The following is a 15000-nucleotide window of genomic DNA, read 5'->3' on the forward strand; positions in this document are numbered from 1 at the left end:
GTGGTTTCTGAACCAAGTGGACTTTATTCATTAAAATCACTGAGGTGGGCAGTGGACACACACACACACACACACACACACACCTCCCTCTGCACTCTGCGCCACGAACGGCACCCCTATTCCCTATCTAGTGCACTACTTTTAATCAGGCTTCATAGGGCTCTGGTCAAAAGTAGTGCACTATTTAGGGAATATGGTACCATTTGAGACACAATCTCTGGCTCATTCCTATTGGAGGGTATTCAAGGTAAGAGTCAAGGTGGTTTGGAGGACAGCAGGACAGTAATACCATGCTAATGCCATGTGCCTCTCTCTCTCTCTCTCTCTCTCTCTCTCTCTCTCTCTCTCTCTCTCTCTCTCTCTCCCTCCCTCCCTCCCTCCCTCCCTCCCTCCCTCCTCAGATCCAGTAGGTCATTAAAGTCAGCTATAAAACCATTTCAATAGCAAAATTAGAAATTGTGTTTTTTACATTGGATAAGAGTAGAGACTCAGAGCTAGAAAATGGTATATCAGACACTACAGTTGAGGAACAATGGGAAAGTAATTCTGCTTTGTATGTTGATAAACTTGTAACCCCACTTTTGAGAAAATGGCCTTTGAATGTTTTGGCACCTACTGGAGAGCTCTTCTTTGTCTACACCCATAAAGTTGGCTAGCTTGCCAGCTACTTCCATACACAAATGAGAGAACACTTCACTCTGACCATTTTACTCACCCTAGCAGAGCTGGTTATGCTGTTTTCATGTTATCCAGAGCGTTGGTGACTGCAACTGTGCTGCTGGCAATAATTTAATTACGTTTTTTTTTGCCGACGTTTACTGACACCGGCCAAATTCAACGGGTATTGAGCATTGGTAAATGTGTCAGTTATTCTGCGCTCTCTGGCACACAGACAAGAGTGTAATGAAATCGGAGGAGATACCCAGAGCGAATTTACCAGTTACGTCTATCAACAGTTGTCGCATTGACATCATGAACATTCTACATATATATTTTTTTACCTTTATTTAACTAAGCTAGTCAGTTAAAGAACAAATTCTTATTTACAATGATGGCCTACCAAAAGGCAAAAGGCCTCCTGCAGGGACGGGGATGGGATTAAAAATAAAAGATATATTACATAAAAATAAAGGACAAAACACAAGAGAGACAACACAACACTACACAAAGAGAGACATAAGACGACAACGACCTTTAACAGAATGTGACTGGCAGAACGAGTGTTGTATGTGGAGGATGAGGGCTGCAGTAGATATCTCAGATAAGGGGAAGTGAGGCCTAAGAGGGTTTAAAAATAAGCATCAACTAGTCGGTCTTGCGATGGGTATACAGAGATGACCAGTTTACAGAGGAGTATAGAGTGGGTGAGGTGTCCTATAAGGAGCATTGGTGGCAATCTGATGGCCGAAAGGTAAATAACATTTTAGCTCGAGAGCACCCTTACCTGCCCATCTATAAATTACATCTCAGTAATCTAGCATGGGTAGGATGGTCATTTGAATCGTCCATGCCGTCCCTAGGAGGGGTGCATCACTTGAATAGGTTGATCACAGACGTGATCTTCCTGTCCGGTTTTGCGTCCTCTCGGGCTCGTGCCTTGGTGGAAGAGATCTTCATGGGCTATACTTACCCTTGTCTCAGGGTAGTAAGTTGGTGGTTGAAGATATCCCTCTAGTGGTGTGGGGGCTGTGCTTTGGTAAAGTGGGTGGGGTTGTATCCTGCCTGGTAGGCCCTGTCCGTGGGTATCATTGGACGGGGCCACAGTGTCTCCCGACCCCTCCTGCCTCAGCCTCCAGTATTTATGCTATCTATGTCAGTCTGTTCTATCTGGAGTATTTCTCCTGTCTTATCCGGTGTCCTGTGTGAATTTAAGTTTGCTCCCTCTAATTCTCTCTCTACCTCCCCTCCCGGAGGATCTGAGCCCTAGGAACATGGCTCAGGACTACCTGGCCTGATGACTCCTGGCTGTTCCCAGTCCACCGGGTCATGCTGCTGCTCCAGTTTCAACTGTTCTGCCTGCGGCTATGGATCCCTGACCTGTTCACCGGACGTGATACCTTGTCCTGCACCTGCTGTTTTTGACTCCCTCTCTCTCTCCCTCTACCGCCCCTGCGTTCTCGACCTCTGATTTAACCTGCTGGTCATCTATGAACATTTGAACATCTTGAAGAAAAATCTTGCCTTAATGTATTCTTATAATCTTCACCTGGCACAGCCAGAAGAGGACTGGCCACCCCTCAGAGCCTTGTTTCTCTCTAGGTTTCTTCCTTTGTTCCTGCCTTTCTAGGGAGTTTTTCCTAGCCACTGTGCTTGTACACCTGCATTGCTTGCTGTTTGGGGTTTTAGGCTGGGTTTCTGTACAGCAGTTTGTGACATCTGCTGATGTAAAAAGGGCTTTATAAATACATTTAATTGATTGATGGTGATTTTGGTATTAGAAAATCTCTCTGCAGCTCTGGATGCCACTTACTGCAGGACCTACATTTCCTCTCATTTCCATCAAATCATTAGTGCCTGTGAGTTTTAGTATCCTAGAGTTCTAGAGATTCATAGAGTTCTAGAGTCCTAGAGTCTTAGACTTCTAGAGTGTCCAAGAGTTCTAGAGTGCCCTAGGGTTCTAGAGTGTCCAAGAGTTCTAGAGTGTCCTAGGGTTCTAGAGTGTCCTAGGGTTCTAGAGTGTCCTTGTCTTATACTGTAAGTCATATCATGAATTGGGTCCAAACATATTAAAGTACTTACATCAGACATAAAACAAAAGATAAAACATTACATCATATAACCGTATTACACCACTACATATCTACAGTTCAAAATGTATAATACAACAATATCACAATGTACGTGTGTGTAGAGTGTATGTTCTAGCGTTTGTGTCTGTATGCGTGTGTCTGTACCTGTGTGTGTCTGTACCTGTGTGTGTCTGTACCTGTGTGTGTCTGTACCTGTGTGTGTCTGTCTGTACCTGTGTGTGTGTGTGTCTGTACGTCTGTGTGTCTGTACCTGTGTGTGTCTGTACCTGTGTGTGTCTGTACCTGTGTGTGTGTCTGTACATGTGTGTGTGTCTGTACATGTGTGTCTGTACCTGTGTGTGTCTGTACCTGTGTGTGTCTGTACCTGTGTGTGTCTGTAACTGTGTGTGTCTGTAACTGTGTGTGTCTGTACGTCTGTGTGTCTGTACCTGTGTGTGTCTGTACCTGTGTGTGTGTGTCTGTACCTGTGTGTGTGTGTGTCTGTACCTGTGTGTGTCTGTACCTGTGTGTGTCTGTACCTGTGTGTGTCTGTACCTGTGTGTGTCTGTACCTGTGTGTGTCTGTACCTGTGTGTGTCTGTACCCGTGTGTGTCTGTACCCGTGTGTGTCTGTACCTGTGTGTGTGTGTCTGTACCTGTGTGTGTCTGTACCTGTGTGTGTGTGTCTGTACGTCTGTGTGTCTGTACCTGTGTGTGTCTGTACCTGTGTGTTTCTGTACCTGTGTGTGTGTGTCTGTACCTGTGTGTGTCTGTACCTGTGTGTGTCTGTACCTCTGTGTGTCTGTACCTCTGTGTGTCTGTACCTGTGTGTGTGTGTGTCTGTACCTGTGTGTCTGTACCTCTGTGTGTCTGTACCTGTGTGTGTCTGTACCTGTGTGTGTCTGTACCTGTGTGTGTGTGTCTGTACCTGTGTGTGTCTGTACCTCTGTGTGTCTGTACCTCTGTGTGTCTGTACCTGTGTGTGTGTGTCTGTACCTGTGTGTGTCTGTACCTGTGTGTGTCTGTACCTGTGTGTGTCTGTACCTCTGTGTGTCTGTACCTGTGTGTGTCTGTACCTGTGTATGTCTGTACCTGTGTGTGTGTCTGTAACTGTGTGTGTCTGTACCTGTGTGTGTCTGTACCTGTGTGTGTGTCTGTAACTGTGTGTGTGTCTGTACCTGTGTGTCTGTACCTGTGTGTGTCTGTACCTGTGTGTGTGTGTGTGTGTCTGTACCTGTGTGTGTGTGTCTGTACCTGTGTGTGTGTGTCTGTACCTGTGTGTGTCTGTACCTGTGTGTGTCTGTACCTGTGTGTGTGTGTCTGTACCTGTGTGTGTCTGTACCTGTGTGTGTCTGTACCTGTGTGTGTCTGTACCTGTGTGTGTGTGTCTGTACCTGTATGTGTCTGTACCTGTGTGTCTGTACCTGTGTGTCTGTACCTGTATGTGTCTGTACCTGTGTGTGTGTACCTGTGTGTGTGTGTGTCTGTACCTGTGTGTGTGTGTCTGTACCTGTATGTGTCTGTACCTGTATGTGTCTGTACCTGTATGTGTCTGTACCTGTGTGTCTGTACCTGTGTGTGTGTGTCTGTACCTCTGTGTGTCTGTACCTGTGTGTGTCTGTACCTCTGTGTGTCTGTACCTGTGTGTCTGTACCTGTGTGTGTGTGTCTGTACCTGTGTGTGTCTGTACCTGTGTGTGTCTCTTCACAGACCCCGCTGTTCCATAAGGTGTATTTTCTGATTCTACCTCTTGCGTCAGTTACCTGATGTGGAATAGAGCTCTATGTAGTCCAACACTGTGCGCCTCCAATCGTCTGTTCTGGACAGAGCCTAACCAGTACAATACAAAACATTTTATCCACACAATGAGAATTCAAGATGGAATCCGCATTATTGGAAACGCGACTGTCCGCCTCACACCGCCTTTGTTATTGTTATTGTTATTGTTATTGTTATTGTTATTGTTGATGAAACAGAGGAACGTTCAACCACGTGGTCAAAACAATGACACATTCTGCTGTTCTGTTGTTCTGTTGTGTTCCCCAAACAGACTAACAATGACACATTCTGTTGTTCTGTTGTTCTGTTGTTCTGTTGTTCTGTTGTTCTGTTGTTCTGTTGTGTTCCCCAAACAGACTAACAATGACACATTCTGTTGTTCTGTTGTTCTGTTGTTCTGTTGTTCTGTTGTTCTGTTGTTCTGTTGTTCTGTTGTTCTGTTGTTCTGTTGTTCTGTTGTTCTGTTGGGGTAAAACTGTGTTGGTTGTTTACTACTTTGTTGTTGTTTGTTGTGTTCCCCAAACAGACTATGGATGTTTGACCATGAAGGGTTCCAGATGGAATGCTAATACCTCTTGTTGTAATACTTAACTTCCTGTTGTTGTAATACTTAACTTCCTGTTGTTGTAATACTTTACTTCCTGTTGTTGTAATACTTTACTTCCTGTTGTTGTAATACTTTACTTCCTGTTGTTGTAATACTTTACTTCCTGTTGTTGTAATACTTTACTTCCTGTTGTTGTAATACTTTACTTCCTGTTGTTGTAATACTTTACTTCCTGTTGTTGTAATACTTTACTTCCTGTTGTTGTAATACTTTACTTCCTGTTGTAATACTTTACTTCCTGTTGTTGTAATACTTTACTTCCTGTTGTTCTCGCCGTTGCAGGACTATTTCACGGACCTGATCACCAACGACAGTATCAACTTCTTCCGTATGTCCAAGAAGGTGTACCCTCACCGGCCAGTGATGATGGTCCTCACCCACGCTGCCCCCCACGGGCCGGAGGACTCAGCCCCACAATACGCAGAGATGTTCCCAAATGCCTCCCAACACATGTGAGTTGCACACACGCACGCTCACGCACATACGCACGCTCACACACGCACGTACGCTCACACGCACGCTCACACACGCACGTACGCACACACGTGCACACACGCACGTACGCTCACACGCACACACACACAAAAGTACTACATACTGTATTTGTTTCGGAGGAGAGGAGAGGGAAGAGGAGGGGAGGAGAGGAGAGGAGAGGAGAGGAGAGGAGAGGAGAGGAGAGTTTAGGGCTGATTTCCAGGTGTTACTGCTAATCTACAAAGCATTACATGGACTTGCTCCTACCTATCCCTCCAATTTGGTCCTTGTCCCTAGAATTTCAATCAGCTTGATTCCTATGGTTCTGATCCAGCAGCTTTCTGATCTCTCAGGACAGGGCTAAGTTAGGCCTCTCCATTGGTTGGAGTTGGGGGGGGGTGTTACTAGACCCCTAAGTGTCTTTGGGATAGTCCCCTTTTTTCAATTCTGCCTAAATGACATACCCAAATATAACTGCCTGTAGCTCAGGCTCTGAAGCAAGGATATGCATATTCTTGGCACCAATTGAAAGGACACACTTTGATGTTTGTGGAAATGTGAATTGAATGTAGGAGAATATAACACAATAGATTTGGTAGAAGAAAATACAAAGAAAAAACCAACCGGTCTTTTTCTACCGCCATCTTTAAAAGGTCCCAGTTATAGCATCACTCTGGTTGTAATTCCAATGGTGTCCACAAGATGGCAGCAGTGCAGGTGCAACGTTTCAGATGGAATAACTTGAAGTATGAGTGAACTACAAGACTTTTAGTGTGAAGTCCCCAGGTACATTTGGGCAAATCGTGAAGGAGACATTTACATTCACATTATATTTTTCTGCAAGAATATCCTCAAATCTGTATACTTGGACTTTGATTTAGCTTTCCAGTATTAGTAGACATATTATAAGTTCAACATTTGCAAAACAACCAGTTTTATTAACTTCATAACTCTGAATATCCTTTATAATTCTTGTCCAAAATGAAAAGGCATGCTGTCGTACAAGCATAGAAGCTACATTCTACGACATGTACATGGTTTCCGGGATACTCCCGAAAAGCCCAGCTCATTGGCTATCTAGCTAGCTTTGTTTGACCCCAATTGGTGCTTATTTGACCGAGATACAGTCGTTCAAGTAATGTTCACACGCATCATCGGCGTGCCATGAAGGCGTTGCTCTCTGACCAAATACGGTGTCCAATAGGATATACTACATCCCTAATGATATAGTGAAGTCCAATTTGGACTCCAGACAAAAAGGACAAAATTCCATTGGTCTAATGTCCATTGCTCATGTTTCTTGGCCCAAGCAAGTCTCTTCTTCTTATTGGTGTCCTTTAGTAGTGGTTTCTTTGCAGGAAATCGACCATGAACATTTCTGAGGCTGGAAAGTCTGATGAACTTATCCTCTGCAGCAGAGTTAACTCTAGGTATTTCATTCCTGTGGCGGACCTCATGAGCTCTAATGAACTTATCCTCTGCAGCAGAGGTAACTCTGGGACTTTCATTCCTGTGGTGGTCCTCATGAGAGCCAGTTTCATCATAGCACTTGATGGTTTTTGCAACTGCACTTGAAGAAACTTCAAAAGTTCTTGAAATGTTCCTTATTGACTGACCTTCATGTCTTAAAGTAATGATGGACTGTCGTTTCTCTTTGCTTATTTGAGCTGTTCTTGCCATAATACGGAATTGGTCTTTTAACAAATAGCCCTATCTTCTGTATACCACCTCTACCTTGTCACAATACAACTGATTGGCTAAAACACATTACGAAGGAAAGAAATTGCACAAATTAACTTTTAACCAGGCACACCTACTAATTTAAATGCATTCCAGGTGACTAACTCATGAAGCTGGTTGAGAGAATGCCAAGAGTGTGCAAAGCGGTCATCAAGGCAAAGGGTGGCTATTTGAAGAATCTCAAAAATAAAATAGATTTTGATTTGCTTAACACTTTTTTGGTTACTACATGATTCCATATGTATTATTTCATAGTTTGGATGTCTTCACAAATTTTCTCAATGTAGAAAACAGTAAAAATAAAGAAAAACCCTTGAATGAGTAGGTGTGTAAAACTTTAGACCGGTAGTGTTTCTACCAACATATTGTGGCATCAAACCAGCCTTTTCCAAAGTCTGATGTGTGGTGAGTCCTCCTCTCCTCTACTCCTCCCTTCCCCAACCCTCCCCTCCCCTCTCCGACACTCTCCTCTCCTCCTCCCTTCCCCAACCCTCCCCTCTCCTCTCTTATCCTCCCCTCTTCGACACTCTCCTCTCCTCTACTCCTCCCTTCCCCAACCCTCCCCTCTCCTCCTCCTTTCCACACCTCTGTCCTTCCCCCTCTCCCCGACACTCACCTCTCCTCCCTCCCTTCCCCAACCCTCCCCTCTCCTCTCATCTCCTCCCATCCTCAACCCTCCCCTCTCCTCCCATCTCCTCCTTTCCCTGCCCCTCTCCTCCTTTCCCCACCTCTCTCCTCCCCCCTTCTCCTCCTCTCCTGGAGGCTGGGTACTTCCAGGAAAACCAGTCATGTTGGCGTCAGGGGAATGAACCCAGCCCTTTTAGGAGAGTCTTACAGGACACATCTTGGACATCTGTCACACTATACATTATACACAAGTTCTCCGCATGGCCGCATCCCAAATGGTACCCCATTCCCTATGGGACCTGTTCAAAGGTAGTGCACTACGTAGGGAATATGATGCCATTGTGGACATCTAGCCTGGGTTCTACAGGGTGTTAGTCTGTGATTAGTTCACACCACACAATACCAAGCTATAGTTCACACCACATTACCAAGCTGTAGTTCACAATACCAAGCTGTAGTTCACACCACAATACCAAGCTGTAGTTCACACCACAATACCAAGCTGTAGTTCACACCACAATACCAAGCTGTAGTTCACACCACAATACCAAGCTGTAGTTCACACCACAATACCAAACTGTAGTTCACACCACAATACCAAGCTGTAGTTCACACCACAATACCAAGCTGTAGTTCACACCACAATACCAAGCTGTAGTTCACACCACAATACCAAGCTGTAGTTCACACCACAATACCAAACTGTAGTTCACACCACAATACCAAGCTGTAGTTCACACCACAATACCAAACTGTAGTTCACACCACAATACCAAGCTGTAGTTCACACCACAATACCAAGCTGTAGTTCACACCACAATACCAAGCTGTAGTTCACACCACAATACCAAGCTGTAGTTCACACCACAATACCAAACTGTAGTTCACACCACAATACCAAGCTGTAGTTCACACCACAATACCAAGCTGTAGTTCACACCACAATACCAAGCTATAGTTCACACCACAATACCAAACTGTAGTTCACACCACAATACCAAGCTGTAGTTCACACCACAATACCAAGCTGTAGTTCACACCACAATACCAAGCTGTAGTTCACACCACAATACCAAGCTGTAGTTCACACCACAATACCAAGCTGTAGTTCACACCACAATACCAAACTGTAGTTCACACCACAATACCAAGCTATAGTTCACACCACAATACCAAACTGTAGTTCACAATACCAAGCTGTAGTTCACACCACAATACCCACACAGACACCCACCCACCCACACCCACCCACCCACACCCTCACCCACCCCTACCCACACAGACACCCACCCCCTCACCCACCCCTACCACACAGACACCCACCCATATAGACACCCACCCACGCCTACCACACAGACACCCACCCATACAGACACCCACCCACCGCTACCCACACCACAGACACCCACCCATACAGACACCCACCCCCGCTACCCACACAGACACCCACCCATACAGACACCCACCCACCCACCCACCCCACCCACACAGACACCCAACCATATAGACACCCACCCACCCCTACCACACAGACACCCACCCATATAGACACCCACCCACACCTACCCACACAGACACCCACCCATACAGACACCCACCCATACAGACACCCACCCACCGCTACCCACACAGACACCCACCCATACAGACACCCATCCACCGCTACCCACACAGACACCCACCCATACAGACACCCACCCACCGCTACCCACACAGACACCCGTCCACACAAACACCCACCCACCCTCACCCACAGACCAACCCACCCACTCACACCCACAGACCAACCCACCCACCCACCCACACCCACAGACCAACCCACCCACTCACACCCACAGACCAACCCACCCACTCACACCCACAGACCAACCCACACACCCACCCACACCCACAGACTAACCCACTCACACCCACAGACCAACCCACCCACTCATACCCACAGACCAACCCACCCACTCACACCCTCAGATCAACCCACCCACCCTCACCCACAGACCAACCCACCCACTCACACCCACAGACCAACCCACCCACTCACACCCACAGACCAACCCACCCACTCACACCCACAGACCAACCCACCCACCCTCACCCACAGACCAACCCACCCACTCACACCCACAGACCAACCCACCCACCCTCACCCACAGACCAACCCACCCACTCACACCCACAGACCAACCCACCCACCCTCACCCACAGACCAACCCACCCACTCACACCCACAGACCAACCCACCCACCCTTACCCACAGACCAACCCACCCACTCACACCCACAGACCAACCCACCCACTCACACCCACAGACCAACCCACCCACTCACACCCACAGACCAATCCACCCACTCACACCCACAGACCAACCCACCCACTCACACCCACAGACCAACCCACCCACTCACACCCACAGACCAACCCACCCACTCACACCCACAGACCAACCCACCCACAGACCAACCCAGTGGTGGAAAGATGACATACTTCACTAAAATTATAGATACCTTAGAAAGAGAAAGTTACAGAACTGAAGTGAGTCACCCAGTAAAATAATACTTGGTTTTAAATAGCGTTAAGATCATCAATTATTAGCTTTACAGTCCAAGACTTGTAGTCACCTTGACTTTGGGGTCTGGAGTCTAACACAGCTATTATTTTCTTAAGCATGTGCCAACCCTCAAATTATTTATCCGAGCCAAAAGCAACAGGTCTGTCATCTTGGTGTGAGATGAGAGATAGTCAGGGGGAGTGAGGGAGGGAGAGAGGGGGGAGAGAGAGAGAGGGGAATGGAGAGAGCAGACAGAGCGCAGAGAGAGAGGAATGGGGAGAGAGCAGAGAGAGAGAGAGAGAGGGAGAGCAGAGAGCGAGAGCAGAGAGAGGGAGGGAGAGCAGAGAGAGAGGAATGGAGAGCAGAGAGAGCGCATAGAGAGAGAGAGGAATGGAGAGTGAGCAGAGAGAGCTCAAAGAGAGAGAGAGGAATGGAGAGAGAGCAGAGAGAGAGAGAGGAATGGAGAGAGCAGAGAGAGCGCAGAGAGAGAGAGAGAGAGAGAGAGAGGAATGGAGAGAGAGCAGAGAGAGCCCAAAGAGAGAGAGAGGAAAGGAGAGAGAGCAGAGAGAGAGAGAGAGAGAGAGGGAGAGCAGAGAGAGAGGGAGAGCAGAGAGAGGGAGGGAGAGCAGAGAGAGAGAGCAGAGAGAAAGAGAGAGAAAGTGAGAGCAGAAAGAGAGAGAGAGCGCAGAGAGAGAGAGAGCGCAGAGAGAGAGAGCGAGAGCGCAGAGAGAGAGAGTGCGCAGAAAGTGAGCGCGCAGAGAGTGAGCGCGCAGAGAGAGAGAGCGCAGAGAGAGAGAGCGCAGAGAGGGAGAGCGCAGAGAGAGAGAGAGGAATGGAGAGAGAGCAGAGAGAGAGAGAGGGAGAGCAGAGAGAGGGAGGGAGAGCAGAGAGAGAGAGAGGAATGGAGAGAGCAGAGAGAGCACAGAGTGAGAGAGAGGAATGGAGAGAGAGCAGAGAGAGCCCAGAGAGAGAGAGAGGAATGGAGAGAGAGCAGAGAGAGAGAGAGAGAGAGAGAGAGAGAGAGAGAGAGAGAGGGGGAGAGCAGAGAGAGAGAGGGAGAGCAGAGAGAGAGAGCAGAGAGAAAGAGAGAGAGAGAGCGCAGGGTGAGAGCGCAGAGAGAGATAGCAGAGAGAGCGCAGAGAGATAGCAGAGAGAGCGCATAGAGAGACAGAGAGAGCGCAGAGAGGGAGAGCGCAGAGAGGGAGCGGCAGAGAGAGAACAGAGAGAGAATAGAGAGAGAGCAGAGAGAGAGAGCAGAGGGAGAGCGCAGAGAGAGAACAGAGAGAGAACAGAGAGAGAGAGCAGAGAGAGAGCAGAGAGAGAGAGCAGAGAGAGAGAGGGAAAATCCTTGGGAAAATCCTCTGCATCATCATTAACAGCAGACTCGTACACTTCCTCAATGAAAACAATGTACTGAGCAAATGTCAAATTGGCTTTTTACCAAATTACCGTACAACAGACCATGTATTCACCCTGCACACCCTAATTGACAAACAAACAAACCAAAACAAAGGCAAAGTCTTCTCATGCTTTGTTGATTTCAAAAAAGCCTTCGAATCAATATGGCATGAGGGTCTGCTATACAAACTGATGGAAAGTGGTGTTGGGGGTAAAACATATGACATTATAAAATCCATGTACACAAACAACAAGTGTCCCTAAGCAAGCTGGTCCTGGGGCTCTGTCACAAACACAAACACACCCTACAGAGCCCCAGGACAGCAGCACAATTAGACCCAACCAAGTCATGAGAGAACAAAAAGATAATTACTTGACACATTGGAAAGAATTAACAAAACAACAGAGCCAACTAGAATGCTATTTGGCCCTACACAGAGAGTACACAGCGGCAGAATACCTGACCACTGTGACTGACCCAAAATGAAGGAAAGCTTTGACTATGTACAGACTCAGTGAGCATAGCCTTGCTATTGAGAAAGGCCGCCGTAGGCAGACATGGCTCTCAAGAGAAGACAGGCTATGTGCTCACTGCCCACAAAATGAGGTGGAAACTGAGCTGCACTTCCTAACCTCCTGCCCAATGTATGACCATATTAGAGAGACATATTTCCCTCAGATTACACAGATCCACAAAGAATTCGAAAACAAATCCAATTTTGATAAACTCCCATATAAAGTCCCATATCTACTGGGTGAAATTCCACAGTGTTCCATCACAGCAGCAAGATTTGTGACCTGTTGCCACGAGAAAAGGGCAACCAGTGAAGAACACACACCATTGTAAATACAACCCATATCTATGCTTGTTTATTTTATCATTTGTACATTGTTAAAACACTGTATATATATATATATGACATTTGTAATGTCTTTATTCTTTTGAAACTTCTGTATGTGTAATGTTTACTGTTAATTTTTATTGTTTATTTCACTTTATATATTCACTTTATATATTATCTACCTCACTTGCTTTGACAATGTTAACACATGTTTCCCATGCCAATAAAGCCCTTGAATTGAATTGAATTGAGAGAGCAGAGAGAGAGCAGAGAGAGAGCAGAGAGCAGAGAGAGAGAGAGCAGAGAGAGAGCAGAGAGAGAGAGAGCAGAGAGAGAGAGAGAGAGAGAGAGAGAGGGAGAGTGAGGAGAGAGCAGAGAGAGCGCAGAGAGAGAGCAGAGAGAGAGCAGAGAGAGAGCAGAGAGAGAGCAGAGATTGAATTGAATTGAGAGAGAGCGCAGAGAGAGCGCAGAGAGAGCGCAGAGAGAGAGCAGAGAGAGAGCAGAGAGAGAGAGAGAGAGAGATTGATTGATAAAAACAGCAGACAGAAGGGTAGAACCCACAGACTGCTTCTCACGTGACCTCATATTCCCTATATAGTGCACTAATTTTGATCAGGGCTCTGGACTTAAGTGGTGGACAATGTATGGAATAGGGTGCCATTTGGGATGCAGACACACACACCTGAGGAATGAGAAAAGGTGTGTTGCTTACTGCTGAAACTTTAAAGGTTTTCTTTGTGGTTCGTTGATGCTCTGATGGTTGTTCTATTTAGGGACATTTAAGACAGGTTCTGCTTCTCTTCAAGACAGGTTCTGCTTCTCTTCAAGACAGGTTCTGCTTCTCTTCAAGACAGGTTCTGCTTCTCTTCAAGACAGGTTCTGCTTCTCTTTAAAACAGGTTCTGCTTCTCTTTAAAACAGGTTCTGCTTCTCTTCAAGACAGGTTCTGCTTCTCTTTAAAACAGGTTCTGCTTCTCTTTAAAACAGGTTCTGCTTCTCTTTAAGACAGGTTCTGCTTCTCTTTAAAACAGGTTCTGCTTCTCTTCAAGACAGGTTCTGCTTCTCTTTAAAACAGGTTCTGCTTCTCTTCAAGACAGGTTCTGCTTCTCTTCAAGACAGGTTCTGCTTCTCTTTAAAACAGGTTCTGCTTCTCTTTAAAACAGGTTCTGCTTCTCTTTAAGACAGGTTCTGCTTCTCTTTAAAACAGGTTCTGCTTCTCTTTAAGACAGGTTCTGCTTCTCTTTAAGACAGGTTCTGCTTCTCTTTAAGACAGGTTCTGCTTCTCTTTAAAACAGGTTCTGCTTCTCTTTAAAACAGGTTCTGCTTCTCTTTAAGACAGGTTCTGCTTCTCTTTAAGACAGGTTCTGCTTCTCTTTAAAACAGGTTCTGCTTCTCTTCAAGACAGGTTCTGCTTCTCTTCAAGACAGGTTCTGCTTCTCTTCAAGACAGGTTCTGCTTCTCTTCAAGACAGGTTCTGCTTCTCTTTAAGACAGGTTCTGCTTCTCTTTAAGACAGGTTCTGCTTCTCTTTAAAACAGGTTCTGCTTCTCTTCAAGACAGGTTCTGCTTCTCTTCAAGACAGGTTCTGCTTCTCTTTAAAACAGGTTCTGCTTCTCTTTAAAACAGGTTCTGCTTCTCTTCAAGACAGGTTCTGCTTCTCTTTAAAACAGGTTCTGCTTCTCTTTAAAACAGGTTCTGCTTCTCTTTAAAACAGGTTCTGCTTCTCTTTAAAACAGGTTCTGCTTCTCTTTAAAACAGGTTCTGCTTCTCTTTAAAACAGGTTCTGCTTCTCTTTAAAACAGGTTCTGCTTCTCTTCAAGACAGGTTCTGCTTCTCTTTAAAACAGGTTCTGCTTCTCTTCAAGACAGGTTCTGCTTCTCTTCAAGACAGGTTCTGCTTCTCTTTAAAACAGGTTCTGCTTCTCTTTAAAACAGGTTCTGCTTCTCTTTAAAACAGGTTCTGCTTCTCTTTAAAACAGGTTCTGCTTCTCTTTAAAACAGGTTCTGCTTCTCTTTAAAACAGGTTCTGCTTCTCTTTAAAACAGGTTCTGCTTCTCTTTAAAACAGGTTCTGCTTCTCTTCAAGACAGGTTCTGCTTCTCTTTAAAACAGGTTCTGCTTCTCTTCAAGACAGGTTCTGCTTCTCTTTAAAACAGGTTCTGCTTCTCTTTAAAACCGGTTCTGCTTCTCTTCAAGACAGGTTCTGCTTCTCTTTAAAACAGGTTCTGCTTCTCTTTAAAACCGGTTCTGCTTCTCTTTAAAAC

General features: G+C 46.0%; 1 protein-coding gene across 2 annotated transcripts in view; it reads left to right on the forward strand.

Moving 5' to 3' along the window:
- Positions 1–15000, forward strand: part of LOC118380729 (extracellular sulfatase Sulf-1-like) — a 111934-nt gene that overhangs the window by 32063 nt on the left and 64871 nt on the right. For both annotated transcript variants that reach the window (XM_052484026.1, XM_052484025.1), the window contains exon 5: positions 5397–5566. In XM_052484026.1, the coding sequence (XP_052339986.1) occupies positions 5397–5566 (170 nt within the window). The remainder of the gene's footprint in view (positions 1–5396; positions 5567–15000) is intronic.

This window comes from Oncorhynchus keta, chromosome 28 (genome assembly GCF_023373465.1).
Source record: "Oncorhynchus keta strain PuntledgeMale-10-30-2019 chromosome 28, Oket_V2, whole genome shotgun sequence".
Lineage (NCBI taxonomy): Eukaryota > Metazoa > Chordata > Actinopteri > Salmoniformes > Salmonidae > Oncorhynchus > Oncorhynchus keta.